This window comes from Mesoplodon mirus (genome assembly GCF_964341445.2).
Source record: "Mesoplodon mirus genome assembly, chromosome: 12".
Classification (NCBI taxonomy): Eukaryota; Metazoa; Chordata; class Mammalia; order Artiodactyla; family Ziphiidae; genus Mesoplodon; species Mesoplodon mirus.
The window spans coordinates 101,284,559-101,299,999 of NC_138988.1; the positions used below are offsets into that span (position 1 = coordinate 101,284,559).

At 40.8% G+C, this 15,441-nt stretch overlaps 1 protein-coding gene across 1 annotated transcript in view; it reads left to right on the forward strand.

Annotated features, from left to right (window-relative positions):
• Positions 1-15,441, forward strand: part of CAGE1 (cancer antigen 1) — a gene marked incomplete at its 3' end in the record, with an annotated part of 47,065 nt that overhangs the window by 20,870 nt on the left and 10,754 nt on the right. Inside the window, exons 4-7 of the mRNA XM_082638476.1 lie at positions 1,208-1,357; positions 3,222-3,332; positions 5,243-5,323; positions 5,761-5,868. Of these exons, the coding sequence (XP_082494602.1) occupies positions 1,208-1,357; positions 3,222-3,332; positions 5,243-5,323; positions 5,761-5,868 (450 nt within the window). The remainder of the gene's footprint in view (positions 1-1,207; positions 1,358-3,221; positions 3,333-5,242; positions 5,324-5,760; positions 5,869-15,441) is intronic.

Below are 15,441 nucleotides of genomic sequence, written 5' to 3' on the forward strand. Positions count from 1 at the left end.
AAGATGTCCTTAGAGGACTCTCCTTCATGAATCTGTAATCAGTATAAGTATTGCTTGCAAGTAAATAATTCTATTATTTTTAATGACTCAGAAAAATATTGTTCTCTTATTAAAAAATTCTCTCTGTGATCTTTTCTCCAGAAAGAAGGAAGGACTATCTAAGCCAGTGTGGTTCTCAAACTTTAACATTCATCAGCATCAGCTGTGAAAATGCAGATTGCTGGGGCCCACCCAGATTTTCTGATTCAGTAGGTGTGCAGCAGGGCCTGAGAATGTACATTTCTAAGAAGATCCTGGATCTCACTGATGCTTCTGGTCCAGGGATCACACTTTGAGAACCACTGGCCTAAACAAAGATGACCTTAAGTTTAGCTGTTAGCCAAATCATGGCAAGTTTTGAATTAGCAAACACTGAGTAAATTAGTGTAACTGTGCAGAAGTTTATCCACTATACAATTTTTTTCTTGAGCTTTCTTCTTTAAAAAGCAATGAAGTTTCTTGTTCTATCTTGACTAATCAATTTCTTTACTCTGCTTTTAGTTTTGCTTTTCATTACCTTTAGGTCCATTTTCCCAAAGTGTGTTCCGGGAGTATCTTTGAGGTCAGAAGCATTTTCATGGTAATAAATATGAAGACATTAATGCCTTTTTCACTCTCATTCTTTCACAAGTGTACAGTGGAGTTTTCTAGAAGCTATGTGACATGTGGTGGTGTAATTGCTTTTCATGGCTGATGGAATGTGGGAAGCACATATGAGAATCCAGCTATCTTCTATTAAGCCAGCATTAAAAATATTTGCAAAAAGTGTAAACACTGCCACTCTTTTCACTAATTTTTCATTTTGGAAAATGTGCTAACTTTGTATTAAATTGTTACTTACATTGACACATAATTTATTGCTATTTGAATTAGTAAATATTTTTGAATGTTCTCAGTTGTAATCTCAATACAATAAATATTGATATAACTGATAAATATAAATATTGTAATTTCTAATACAATAAATATTGATAGGTATAACCTAGTAAACAAAAAGTTTTTGGGATCCTCAATAATTTTTTAAGAGTATGAAGGCATCCTGAGAATCAAAAAGTTTGAGAGCCACTGCTCTGAGGTTTTAAGAGTGGTATTTTATTCAGCATTTTACCTAAAAAGTAATCCAGATTCTTTGTCTTTATTGTGACAAATCTGAATTGTGTACATGTAGGATGCAAAGATGATACATTCTAATTTGTTCCTGAATCACTCACCTTGTGAAGGAGAGAGCCCGAATTCCCCAGAAGTGAAAAGAGCTTCGCAGCTGACCTCCAAAATTCGCAATCTTCTGGCTCTGATGGTACGACTTCTCATGTGCCAGCTAATTATAAAAAATCATATTTTTTACTGGGAGAAGAAATATCAAGGTTGGACAATTAAGTTTTGAAAGAAAAAAAATGGAAGTAAAAATACAGATCCTTAAACCAACCAATCAGCCCTTCCTTCTTCCCACTGCTTCTTTCTTTCTTCAACACGTAATTCCCACAGATCTATAGTAAGATAATATAATAAGATTAAAAAAATAAAAACTTCAGGCAAAACCCTTCCCTCAGTGCTTTCCACATTTCAGGAAAACTCCCTCAGAGTAATGGTCTTGTGCTTCAGGGCAGCCTGTGATGAGAGATTGTTCACACAAATGAGCTGTTTACCCGATCTAAAAATACAGCTTTGGGGCAGGGGTCGGGCAGTGCAGAGCTGTGTACGTTAATTAGTAGAATGAAAAATGAAGTTAGTGTCTGGTGAATTCAAGGCACGGCTTCACCACCTCACTGTTGTGTGACCTAGCCAAGTAAATTTTCCTTTCTCAGCCTTAGCTGAAATGATACTTGCTGCTGCCCTGGGAGGTTACAAACACGACATTTTAATGAGAGAATATTTTAAGGGCATGCCACTTGATAGCTTCTCAGTTATTGAGCTCTCTTTCTTCCTTTTCCCTCTGATCATTGTACATTTCTTTGAGCTTCAGTGCACTCCTCTGAGCCAAAATTTGGGGACATGAGTTTGCGATGTTCCTGATCCAACACAACCTTTATTCCTACTTTTAGCTAAAATTTGTTGCACACTAGCATTTATTGAATGCTGGAAACCAAGCTAAGCATTTTTAGCAGTGATCACAAAGTGGTCGCCCATAGACTGTATCCACCTGAAGTTTTGTCTTTAATATTTGAATTTGAATATGGCACAAACTCTTTGCTGTAACCTTTTCCACCCCACCTTGCCCCTTCAGACATCTGCTTTCTTACCATATTTGCTTGGCTTTCTCCTGTCTCACTGGAGGATGCTGTTCTTTCTCTGTCTTATTTGCTGGCTGCTTCTTCTCTACAAGACCTCTCAGTCAGGGAGTGAGTCATCAGCCCTCTTCTTAGTAGATCTCATCCCAGGCCAAACAAATATCTGTTTGCTTAAGCCTTCAAGATCAGAGACTCGATATGTCAGATGCCCTCTGCCTAATGTAGGGTAAGCCCTTAACAGGCACTCAAAAACTATTTGCTGACTTCCCCACCTGTCCTTGGAGGCATTTAAATTGACCCTGCTTTTCATGGGTTATCTCATTCAATTCTTACACCATCTTTTACATTATCAGACTTTTTTTTTTTAACACGGAAAAACAGACTGAGGCTTAGAATTATTGAGTTTCTTGTCCAAAGTCAAGTAGTTAAGTGACAGAACTCAGATGGTTAAGTGACAGAGTTCAGATACAAACCCAAGTAGTCTGACTGTAATGCATGCACTTTTGACCCTTAGGTTATATTGGTACAAGTATCTTCATTCTTGTGGAGTGTGGGTGCTACTGAAATTGCACCCAGTATTGTTGAGGATGTCTGATTGTTCTTGTGCCAGGTATAACAATTTGTCTAAAATTTGGATTTGTAAACTGACTAGGCTAAGAGCAGATGTATGTGTAAGTATATAAGCATGTGTAGTTATTAATGTCCCAGTGATTATACTAATTTGTCCCAATAACAATTTATATACAAGTGTGAATCTATATGAATTCTTTCCACATAACCCTTTATTAGATGGCTTATGATGAGTAATTGAAGAATTGAGTTCAATATGATTTTATCTCCTTTTGTTTAGCCACTTATTTTGGAAGGGAGATTTATTTCATTTGTGTTCTTTCCTTCCTCCTTTTAGCTTTACTGATAACTTTTTAATATAGCTTCTCAAAATGTTACCCTTAGGATATCACCAATCCCGATGCCGAACATTTCAAAGAGAATGAGAAAGTTAATGATACCATGCTACAAAAATTGAAGAGTTTTCATCTTAAAAAGAAAAAGTTAGTTAAAGAGGTACTGTATGTATTCTTCATTCTAAAACTTGTGTCATTTTTAGTGAAAAAAAGATAAAGAAAAAGGTCATGTAAAAGTATAAAGAGGCTCCTAAAATTTTGGATTTTTAAAAATAATTATTTTGGGGGACAAGATTAGCTTTACTTTGGCTCTCACTAAGGAGATACACTGTTCAACATTTGACTTGTTTTATAACATAAGTATGTATTAGAAAATCTCATTCGTCTACCAAAAAATTGGTATGATTATTTTTTCACTTGTGTATGGTACTACTGACTCCTGAAGAAGAGAGTATTTTGACATTTCTATAGTGACTACAAACTTTATCACTTGGAATAATGAATACATTGAAAACAAATTTTATTTCTCAAGTGGGACAAGGGTAAGGGAAGAGGCTCTTGGAATTTCTTTAATCATTCTTTTCTTGGTGTAGTGGTGCAGAGATGGAGAGAGAGAATGAAGAGAGTCAGTTATATAGAGAAAGTGATAACAGGACGTGAAGGTGTGTGCTTTTAATCTGAAAGGAATACAGAAGTGACTAATTTATCTGGCTAAAGGAATAAAAATGTATTTAAATCTGGGATTGAATTTCAGTGCTGCATTATCAGGAAATGACTTCTCTGAACTGAGGTGGCTAGAAAATTTGTTGCAGGTATTCTGCGGAATCTCTTTGTCCCTTAGCTAACCTCTAGAGAAAAGGACTAAGGAATAAACAGACATGCAGAGAAACTGCTGGCCTCCACTTCTTAAACCAGTCTTCAGAAATAAGCCCAGTTGAGGATTCGAGCAGGATGTTACAAAAATACCATTTCAGATATTTATGTTCTCTTGGTAAATTTGTGTCATTCCTGTAATACTGGCAGATGAAATAATATGATGTGTGTAATTTGATTCAGTGAAGGGAGTTGCAGGGAGGAGGAAGTGGCTGGGGTATTAATGATACAAGGCTGACTGTTAACTGTTAGTAGTTGAAACTGAGTAATAGTTACGTGGGCGTCCATTAAAGTTTTTCCTCTTTTTTGGAAAGTGTTCATAGTAAAAAAAAAAATATTCTGTGCGGCCCTCACTAATATTTGGAGGAGTTAGAATATTGAATGTTACAATTTATTGTTATTACATGGAACAAACAAAGAAGAAATGACTATAAATTGCATCTAGAAAAAGTTGGCTAATTTTTTTTCTTTGAAGAAGAATTTTAATAGCCTGGCTGTAAAAACAATTGAATATTAGGATAAGCTCTCTGGAGATCCCAAGCCCACGCTCAGGTTTAATGATTTACTGGACTCACAGGACTCAGCACATAGTTGTTCTCACAGCTCTGATGTATTATTACCGTGAGAGGATACAGAGCAAAATCAGTAAAGGGAAAAAGCATGTAGGGCAGTCCAGAAGAAACCAGATCCAGGCTTCCAAGAGTCCTTTCCCAGTGAGTGACACATGGTGCACTTGCTTTCTCCAGCAGTGACCTGTGCAGCATGCGTGAAATTTTCCCAGGGATGCTTATTGGAGACTGAGTGTCCAGGGTTTTGATTGGAGGCTGGTTGGGTACGTGCCCTCTGCCTGCCACGTACCAAAATTCCAGACCCTCCTGAAGGAAAGGGGTATTCAGCATAAATGTTCTTTGTACAAATAGGTTAGGTTCAGTGAGCCTTCATATCAGGAAATGATGGAGACCCTCCCACAATCCAGGTTCCTAGATGCCAGTCAGAGGGCAGTCTGGCAAGCAGGCCTTTCTAAGGACAGCAGTCTCAGGCCTGCTGTGTGAACTCTCTGCTACACAAGAGCTTTAAAAACAAGACACCTTTGGAGACCAGGGATTGGACTGTGCGTGGTTTGGTGACTTATTAATGTTATGGAATGTAGTTTTATTTCCTCTCCTTCTCTGAAATAGAAAATGCTTTTTTCCTTAGCTACTGAAACATAAAGACAGAATCACAGCTTTCAGAGAGTTAATTGCTAATGAAAAATCATTTCAAGATCAGGTTACTGAGATGAGTTAAACATTCACTGTGGGGCTTCCCTGGTGGCGCAGTGGTTGAGAGTCCACCTGCCGATGCAGGGGACACGGGTTTGTGCCCTGGTCTGGGAAGATCCCACATGCCGCGGAGTGGCTGGGCCCGTGAGCCATGACCTCTGAGCCTGCGCGTCCGGAGTCTGTGCTCCGCAACGGGAGAGGCCACAACAGTGAGAGGCCCGCGTACCGCAAAAACAAACAAACAAACAAAACATTCACTATGTACTGTCTTTAACATACAAAAATACAATTTTAGATACTTAACATTGAAGTCATTCTGACTCCAAGTTCTACACATCTGTTATTGAAACCACTGGAGATCTCTCTGATGGTTAAACTAATAACATATTCATTGTCAAATGTTCCAAGCAGTGTGAACATGCTGGAAGTGAGTACAAATATGTTTCATCTCAGGCTACAAACTTTGATTCAAATGAAGCCAAGAATGTCGGAGAGGCACCTGTCTTACTGGGAGCCAAACTGGATCAGTACCACAACCTAAATGAAGAGCTTGATTTCTTGGTAAGAAACACCTTTTGTTGCTTTGCTAGCATTTTTATATACAACAGCATTTTATTAACAAGTTCAGGAAATTATCAACCTTCAAAAATTTTGCTCATTGAAATGGTCACACACTGGCATAGTAGCAGCATTATTCACCCACAAAAATATACAATTGAAGTTTGCATTTTCAGGTTTTGAAATTTTAAATATTGTCCCACCTGATTTCTGTTTAATCAGATTTTTTTTCTTTCAAAATGCAGAAAATTTCAAATATGTGCAGTTTTTCATAGTGGATGGAGCACATTTATATTGTTGCATATGCTACCACTATTCTTATACCAGCAGGTGTCTACAGCAATCATGATTAAGGGATGTGCTTTGGAAAATGGCACTCATACTTTAGATGGCATCCAAAGATAAAGGCATCACAAGGAAAATGGTAATTATGTGAAGGGATGGAGGTGTTAGCTAAGCTATAGTGGTAATCATTTTGCAATATATGTGTATCAAATCAACACGTTGTATACCTTAAACTTACACAGTGTTATATCAATTATATCTCAATAAAGCTGGAAAATTTAAGATAAAGGCAGATAAAACAGGAAAAATACGTGGGAAGAACATTAAAATATCTTGGTATCTAGAGAGTTACAGCCCATTTGGATCCCACCTTAATTAAAAAGTGGTTAACATAATTTATTTTTTAATAGCTAGAGAAGTCTATCATCATATTTCTAAATTATTAAAAATCAGGGAATTCCCTGGCAGACCAGTGGTTGGGACTCAGTGCTTTCACTGCCAAGGACTCAGGTTCAATCCCTGGTCAGGGAACTAAGATCCTGCAAGCCGAGCAGTCTGGCTGGCTAGCTAGCTAGCTAGCTAGCTAGCTAAATAAATAAATAAATAAAATTAACAAATAATTAATGGTAAATTAATAATTAATGATTAATTAAAATCGGCATTCTGTACTAAATTCATTACATACCCATTCATCTTTAAGAGAGAAAAAAAAGTCCAACGTGGTGAGGGCTTAAAGGTTTCTTTTCTAATTTGTTCATTTTTTTCATTAAATAAGTAATTGTTGACTACCCACAAAAAGTTAAGCAGGGCTAGTCGCTATGAAGATAGATAAATCAAGCATGAGCTCTGGGCTTCCCTGGTGGTGCAGTGGTTGGGAATCCACCTGCCAGTGCAGGGGACATGGGTTCGAACCCTGGTCCGGGAAGATCCCACATGCTGTGGAGCAACTAAGCCCTTGCGCCACAACTGCTGAGCCTGCGCTCTAGAGCCCGTGAGCCACAACTGCTGAGCCTGCGCTCTAGAGCCTGTGAGCCACAACTACTGAAGCCCTTGCACCTAGAGCCCGTGCTCCGCAACAAGAGAAGCCACCTCAATGAAGAGTAGCCACCTCAATGAAGAGTACCCCCCTCAATGAAGAGTAGCCCCCGCTCGCCACAACTAGAGAAAGCCCACGCGAAGACCCAACACAGCAAAAAATAAATAAATTTATATAAAATAAATGAGTCCTGCTTCCAAGGAATCTAGAAAAGTAGATGCAATACATAGGTAATTATTTACGAGGACTAAAGGGAACATTTTTTTAAAAGAGAGATACAGTGACAAGCATCCGACAGAGGAGATCAGAGGAGGAACAAATGGTGTCCTGCTGGGAGAAGCACAGAGGACAGTGACGGACTGTTAGTGGGCGGATGAGAGGAGGGCACGCGGTAAGCTCTGGCTCCATCACCAGCTTCAGTGCTTCAGGCATAAAAAGGATGGGAGTGGACCTTGATCTTCCACGGGTGGGAAGCTGGAGTGAGGAAAAGGACACAAATGGAAGCACTCAGACACACTGTGTTGCTTTTAACATGTGCTGCAGACTTTCTTGTACAAACCGCATCTCAGAGAAACCAACTAATTGATGAGGGAGAGGTCTTCATGGAAGAATGTAAGCTATTAAAAGCAAGAGAAGACACACCTGCAGAAAATTACATTTTGCATCCCTGAATAAAATAAGGAATCCAGGCAATTACAATGGCTGCCAAAACCTGTAAGTTCAAGGCTCATAGGAACCTGTTAATGACCAACACCAGAGCCCCCTCGTCTGCCTCAACCGCACGAAAGGTGAGACATGCCCCTGACGGGATGCAGGAGGGAATGGGCCAGTGTGCGTGAGGTGTTCTCACCTGAACCACCTGTTCTTAAAGCAAGCTTCTAGACCACACGACCAGCTGACAGGATAAAGAACCATATTAAGTTGACCATGATAAAAATCCAGAACGTGAGAAATTCTAATCCATAACAGTTGGCACAAGGAAGGGGAGGGAGAGGAGAGGAAGAGCTGTTCTAGACTCAGAGATTAGAGACGAGACAAATCAAGCAGACGCATTGTGTGTAGATCCTGGCTTGAACACACCCACTTCACAAAGATACTCGTGAGATAGCAGCAGAAAACCCGAACACAGTCTGGGTGTTAGATGCTATTGAGAATTTATTGTTAATTTTAATAGATGTGATAGTGGTATCATTGTGTTTTTAAAAGCCCTTGTCTGTTAGTGATACATACTGAGAAGTGTTTATGAGTGAACTAACATGATGGCTAGCTTTGCTTTAAAATACTCCAAGAAATTTAAAAGGTGGCAGAGTGAGAGTGGGAGGTGGGAAGTTGGAGACAGATGAAAAAATACTGGAAAAATGTTGACGATCGTTGAAGTTAAGTGATGGGTATATGGAGGTTCATTATACTACTCTCTCTACTTTTGTATGTGTTTTGGAATTTTCCAAAGTAAGAAGGGCTTTAGTTTTGTTCTTTGGTTTTGAAATGCAGAAGTGTGCTCTAGAAGGTTCACTCCTCATTCTCCAAGGAACTCTAGGCCAGGAAGACTAGGTCTGCCAGAGTTAAATTTGGTGGCTTGCACCTCCTCTCATGCTTTCTCATGTACTGCTCCTGTGGTCCTTCTGACCCCTTGCCTTTGGTTCTTCTTCACAATTCTGATCTTGTTGGCTGTTCCAGGAACCTCCTGACCTCCTCCATCCTGAGACAGGACCCCAGCTTTGCCTTCCTGCTGGCTCTAGCCAGCTGGATGTTTAAATTTCAAGTGCAAACTGTCTCCTGGTCCTATAAGGCCTTGATAAGGTACACCAAAGTCAGGGATTTGGTCAGAGGGAAGAGGCAAGAGTCCAGTTAACACTGCTGACATTCCGGGTTCAAGGGGGGCTAATAAGATTGACCCCTCAATTTCCTCCTAGATCCCATCTTCTCTAAAATAGGAAACTTTTTATAAAAATAAGATTTTTTAAAAATTTTTTATTTTATATTGGACTGTAGTTGATTAACAATGTGTTAGTTTCAGGTGAACAGCAAAGTGATTCAGCTATACATATACATGTAAAAAATAAGATATTCTTTAACCAGTATTATAGAAGATATTCTTTAACCATTATTGTAGAATAGTTGAAGATTAAAAACTAAAATACTATCCTAAAATATACTACTTCACTATAAAACTCTATATATTACATAAAACATTTACCTAATTTGGGCTTCCGTGGTGGTGCAGTGGTTAAGAATCCGCCTGCCAATGCACAGGACACGGGTTCAAGCCCTGGTCCGAGAAGATCCCACATGCCACAGAGCAACTAAGCCTGTGTGTCAAAACTACCAAGCTTGTGCTCTATAGCCCGTGAGCTGCAGCTGCTGAGCCTGTGTGCCACAACTACTGAAGCCCACACACCTAGAGCCTGTGCACCACAGCAAAGAGTAGCCTCTGCTCGCCGCAACTAGAGAAAGCCCACACGCAGCAATGAAGACCCAGCACAGCCAAAAACAAAAAACCCATTTACCTAATTTATTATTTTGGTAGCCTTTAAAATTAGAAGGTTGTTAACTTATAAAGAAATACTCAGAAGGAAGCATCATATATATATATATATATATATATATATATATATATATATATATATATATATACATACATACATATATATAATTATTTTTATGTTCATGTTATGTCCTATAGCCATAAAAATAAGAAAAGATGAGATATGTAAAGCAGAAAATTACTACTCTAGGAAAATTTGGCCAAGTATTCCAAAAGAAAATAACCATAGTCCCTTGTCTCATGATCCCTCTGAACTATAAACCATACCTGCCAGCTCCTGGATTTGGGCACAGTATCACCTTGAGTATACTTCACATTGGTGTTACTGACCAGTCTCCTGAGGAAGGGTCTGGGTTCGCTAGGATTCAGGTCATACAGGTGGGAGGGCTGTCCCACCAGGTGGAACCCCAGCTCCTTGGTTTCCAGAGAAGATGTCAACCTTACCACCTATTTCCTTGTTTTCCCAAGCTCCCTGGGCATTCCTCTGATGCTCTGACCCTATTCCTCACCTTCCTGGTTCTGATTTCCCTAAATCCTATTCTAAAGCCAGTGCAAGAAACAATATTTGTGCTGCAGACACTTTTCAGAGGATATAACCTCAATCTATCTGCCGACCAGCTCTTAGGAGGAGTGTGTGTAAGGACTCCTGTATCTCTGAAGGGTTATGTGTGCCATCCTGTCATTCCTCTAGCAGTAACCTGCAGTAAAAACACATTTTACATCTTCATCAGATACCTATATGCCCACACACAGAAGAAACACCAGTTTCATATTCTATCCTGTTCTATTCCATTTTTTGTGTGCGTGTTGTTCATATATTCATTTCAATACTTATTGAGTCACAACCTGGATCATGTTTGTTACCAGAAAGCTGCTGCTTGAAACACGCTATCTTGGCCCTCTCAGAATTGCTTTTACTGAGTTGTGTTTTGGTGTTTTATGCCCTCAACAATCCTAGGAAACATCTTTTTCCATTTGTTGTAAAAAGATTGCTGCTTCCCTTAGTGCCACTTGGATGAGAACGTCCTTTGAGACTTCAGGCCTACTAGGAAAAGCTTTTCTTAGAAACAGGTGTGTTTTCATGGCATGAATAATGAAAATCATGTAACTGACCAGGTTCCTGTTTGCTTTGGCTACCAGGAAGTTTAGTTACGAAAGCATGGTGCTGTAGCTCAGGGCTTAACTGGCTTCATATCTGCCTGTTGTTCTTTATCTGTTCTGTACATTCTGGTTTATTTATTTATTTATTTATTTGCTTGCTTGCTTACTTACTCACTTACTCACTTACTCACTCACTTACTCACTTACTTACTTACGGTATGCGGGCCTCTCACTTTTGTGGCCTCTCCCATTGCGGAGCGCAGGCTCAGCGGCCATGGCTCACGGGCCCAGCCACTCCACGGCATGTGGGATCTTCCTGGACCGGGGCACGAACCCATGTCCCCTGCATCGGCAGGCGGACTCCCAACCACTGCGCCACCAGGGAAGCCCTAATTGTTTATTTTTAATTTATATTTTATTGCATATATTCAATCTCAAAACTTTTGTGTAAAGAATTGGAGAATCAAATCAATCAGCCAGCCTTCAGATATCCCAGTCTCCAGGACTGTTCATAATGATGACTGATGCATCACTGTCATGGTATTATTTCTACCTTGACACACTTTTTCTTTTCTTTTTTCTTAATTAGAGTAAAATTGCTTTACAATGTTGTGTTAGTTTCTGCTGTACAGTGAAGCGAATCAGCTATATGTATACATATATCCCCTTCCTCTTGGAATTCTTTCCCCACCTCATCCCACCCATGTAGGTCATCACGGAGCACCAAGCTGAGCTCCCTGTGCTATACAGTAGGTTCCCCCTAGCTACCTTGACACACTTTCTCTGTGACTTGACACTAGCAGAGTGTAAGACAAGCAAAAGCCTCTTAGGAAACCTGGAATCATGAACTAGGTAGAGCCAGATACCCTGACTGTATAGGCCAGGCTGTTGCACCTCAGGTCACAGCAGCCCTCAGTGCCCCTCTCAGGGGTGTGATAGGTGCAATGATGGCCTCCCAAGATGTCCATGCCCTATTCTGCGAACATGCAAAAGGGACTTTGCATCCCTTCATGAAACAAGGAAGCTAGCAATTATGGCTAAAGGGACGTTGCAGGCATGATGAAATCAAGGACTTTTAGGTGTGAAGATAGACTATCCTGGATTATCAGGATGTGCCCAGTCTAATCACAACTATCCTTAAAAGTGGAGAAATCTTCCCAGCAATGTCGTAGAGAGACGTAGCATTGCTGGCTTTGAAGACAGGGAGGGACCCAAGCTGAGGAAATGTGGGCAGCCTTTGGAAGCTGGAAAGTCTCCCCTAAAGCCTCAGCAAGGAACCAGCCCTGCTGACACTTTGACTTTAGTGAGTGAGACAACTGTCAGACCTCTAAGCAACAGAACTATAAGGTAATAAATGTGCATTGTTTTAAGCTACTGAGTTTGTGATCATTTGTTATAGCAGCAACAGGAAACTAATACATGATATGCTGACCTCATTTTCTTTAGTGATTTGGATTTCAGTGTCCCATAATATATTGGGGTAAGTCCATATATTATCAACATGGAACTATATCCACAAATCTAGAATATGGGGGACAACAGAGGGGACCCAACCCAGGAACTCCTCCTCTACAGGAATTCACGTCTGAGCAGCCCGCCTGGACCCAGCGGACCTCCTCCCAAACCAGCAGCCACTGCTCTGCTGCCTCTCAGTGCCTGCTGTTCTCACAGTGCAGGGGGGCAGCTTTCCAAGAGGACTTCCTCCTCCACTACGGTCAAGTGCGTGTTGCTTTGGGCAGGGCCAGGCACGATGCTCTTCCTCCACCCTGCCCTTGGAACCCGCTTCTCCTAGACGACTGACAAGGCCCATCCCAACTTCCATGGGTCTGCATCTGCACCACGGCCCCGGCACTCATGGGAAGACCCCTCAGGAAAGGGGACCAGGGGGGCTGGGAGAGAGTGCTGCCACACCTGCTCTCAGCCCTCAGGCACCCGGGGGTTGGAGGAGGTCTTGTTAGACCTTGTTTATTAAAAAGTGCCCTTTTTTGTTAATAGATTTTTATTGGAGTACAATTGCTTCACAATACTGTGTTAGTTTCTGTTGTACACCGAAGTGAATCGGCCATATGCATACGTATGTCCCTATATCCTCTTGAACCTCCCTCCCACCCTCCCTATCCTACCCCTGTAGGCAATTGCAAAGCACTCAGCTGATCTCCCTGTGCTATGCGGCTGCTTCCCACTAGCTATTTAACATTCGGTAGTGTATATATGTCAATGCTACTCTCACTTTGCCCCAGCTTCCCCCTCCCACCCTGTGTATTCAAGTCCATTCTCTATGTCTACATTAAAAAGTGCCCTTTGATATGCTTTCAGAAAAATGTTTTAGACTTTTCCAGTGATTTGATTTTAATAGACTGTCTTCCAAAACTTTTCTATTTTGAAATACTTTTTTTTAACTTTAAAGTAATGAGCTCTTAATGAAAAGACAACTCATGGACTGGGAGAAAATATTTGCAAATCACAGATCTGATAGAGGACTTGTATCTAGAATATATAAAGACTCCTTGAAAACAAATAACCAAATTTTTTGAATGGGCAAAAAGGTTTTAACAGACACTTCACTAAGAAGATACATGGATGGCAAATGAGCCCATGAAAAGATACTCAGCATCATTAAGAGGCAAATTAAAACCACAGTGAATACTACTACACACCTGTTAGAATGTCTGTTAAAAAGACTGGCCATACCAAGGATTGGTGAGAATACAGAGCAACTGAAGGTCTCATCCACTTCTGGTGGGAATGTAAAATGGTACAGCCACTTCGGAAAACGTTTTGGTGGTTTCTTAAAAAGTTAAACATGTACTTAACATCATTCTACTCCTAGGTGTTTTATTTACCCAAGAGAAATGAAAACCTATGTTTTTACAAAGGTTCCTAGCTGCTTTATTTATAATAGCCAAAAACTGAAGGCAACTCAAATGTCTATCAACAGATAAATGGATAAACAAATTGTGGTACATCCACACACTGAAATACTACTCAGTAATGAAAAAGCGGTGAGTTGGAGATTGGTTCAACATGGCGGAGTAGAAGGACATGCCCTCACTCCCTCTTGCGAGAGCAGCGGAATCACAACTAACTGCTGAACACTCATTGACAGGAAGACACTGGAACTCACCAAAAAAGATACACGACATCCAAAGACAAAAGAGAAGCTGCAATGAGATGGTATGAGGGGCGCAATCACAAGAAAATCAAATCCTATGACTGCTGGGTGGATGACTCACAAACTGGAGAACACTTATGTACCACAGAAGTCTATCCACTGGAGGGAAGGTTCTGAGCCCTACGTCAAGCTTCCAAACCTGGGGGTCCAGCAACAGGAGGAGGAATTCCTAGAGAATCAGACGTTGAAGGGTAGAGGGATTTGATTGCAGGACTTTGACAGGACTGGGGGAAACAGTCCACACTTGGAGGGCACACACAAAGTAGTGTGTGCATCGGGACCCAGGGGAAGGAGCAGTGACCCCGGGGGAGACTGAACCAGACCTACCTGCTAGTGTTGGAGGGTCTCCTGCAGAGGTGGGGGGTGGCTGTGGCTCACTGTGGGGACAAGGACACTGGCAACAGAAATTTTGGGAAGTATTCCTTGGCGTGAGCCCTCTCAGAGTCCGCCACTAGCCCAGCCAAAGAGGAGGGTAGTCTCCAGTGCTGGGTCACCTCAGGCCAAACAACCAACAGGGAGGGAACCCAGCCCCACCCATCAGCAGACAAGCAGATTAAAGTTTTACTGAGCTCTGCCCACCAGAGCAACACCCAGCTCTACTCATCACCAGTCCCTCCCATCAGGAAGCTTGCACAAGCCTCTTAGGTAGCCTCACCCACCAGAGGGCAGACAGCAGAAGCAAGAAGAACTACAATTCTGCAGCTTGTGGAATGAAAACCACATACACAGAAAGACAAAATGAAAACGCAGAGGACTTTGTATCAGATGAAGGAACAAGATAAAACCCCAGAAAAACAACTAAATGAAGTGCAGATAGGCAACCTTCCAGAAAAAGAATTCAGAATAATGATAGTGAAGATGATCCAGGGCCTCAGAAAAAGAATGGAGGAAAAGGTCGAGAAGATGCAAGAAATGTTTAACAAAGACCTAGAAGAATTAAAGAACAAATACCTAGAAGAATTAAAAAACAAACAGAGATGAACAATACAATAACTGAAATGAAAAATGCACTAGCAGGAATCAGTAGCAGAATAACTGAGGCAGAAGAACGGATAAGTGACCTGGAAGACAGAATGGTGGAATTCATAGCCGTGAAACAGAATAAAGAAAAAAGAATGAACAACAACAACATTCGCATTATAGGGATCCCAGAAGGAGAGGAGAGATAGAAAGGACCCAAGAAAATATTTGAAGAGATTATAGTCAAAAACTTCCCTAACATGGGAAAGGAAATATCCACCCAAGTCCAGGAAGTGCAGAGAGTCCCAGGCAGGATAAACCCAAGGAGAAACACACCGAGACACATAGTAATCAAATTGACAAAAATTAAAGACAAAAATTATTGAAAGCAACAAGGGAAAAAGGACAAATCATATGTAAGGGAACTCCCATAAGGTTAACAGCTGATTTCTCAGCAGAAACTCTACAGGCCAGAAG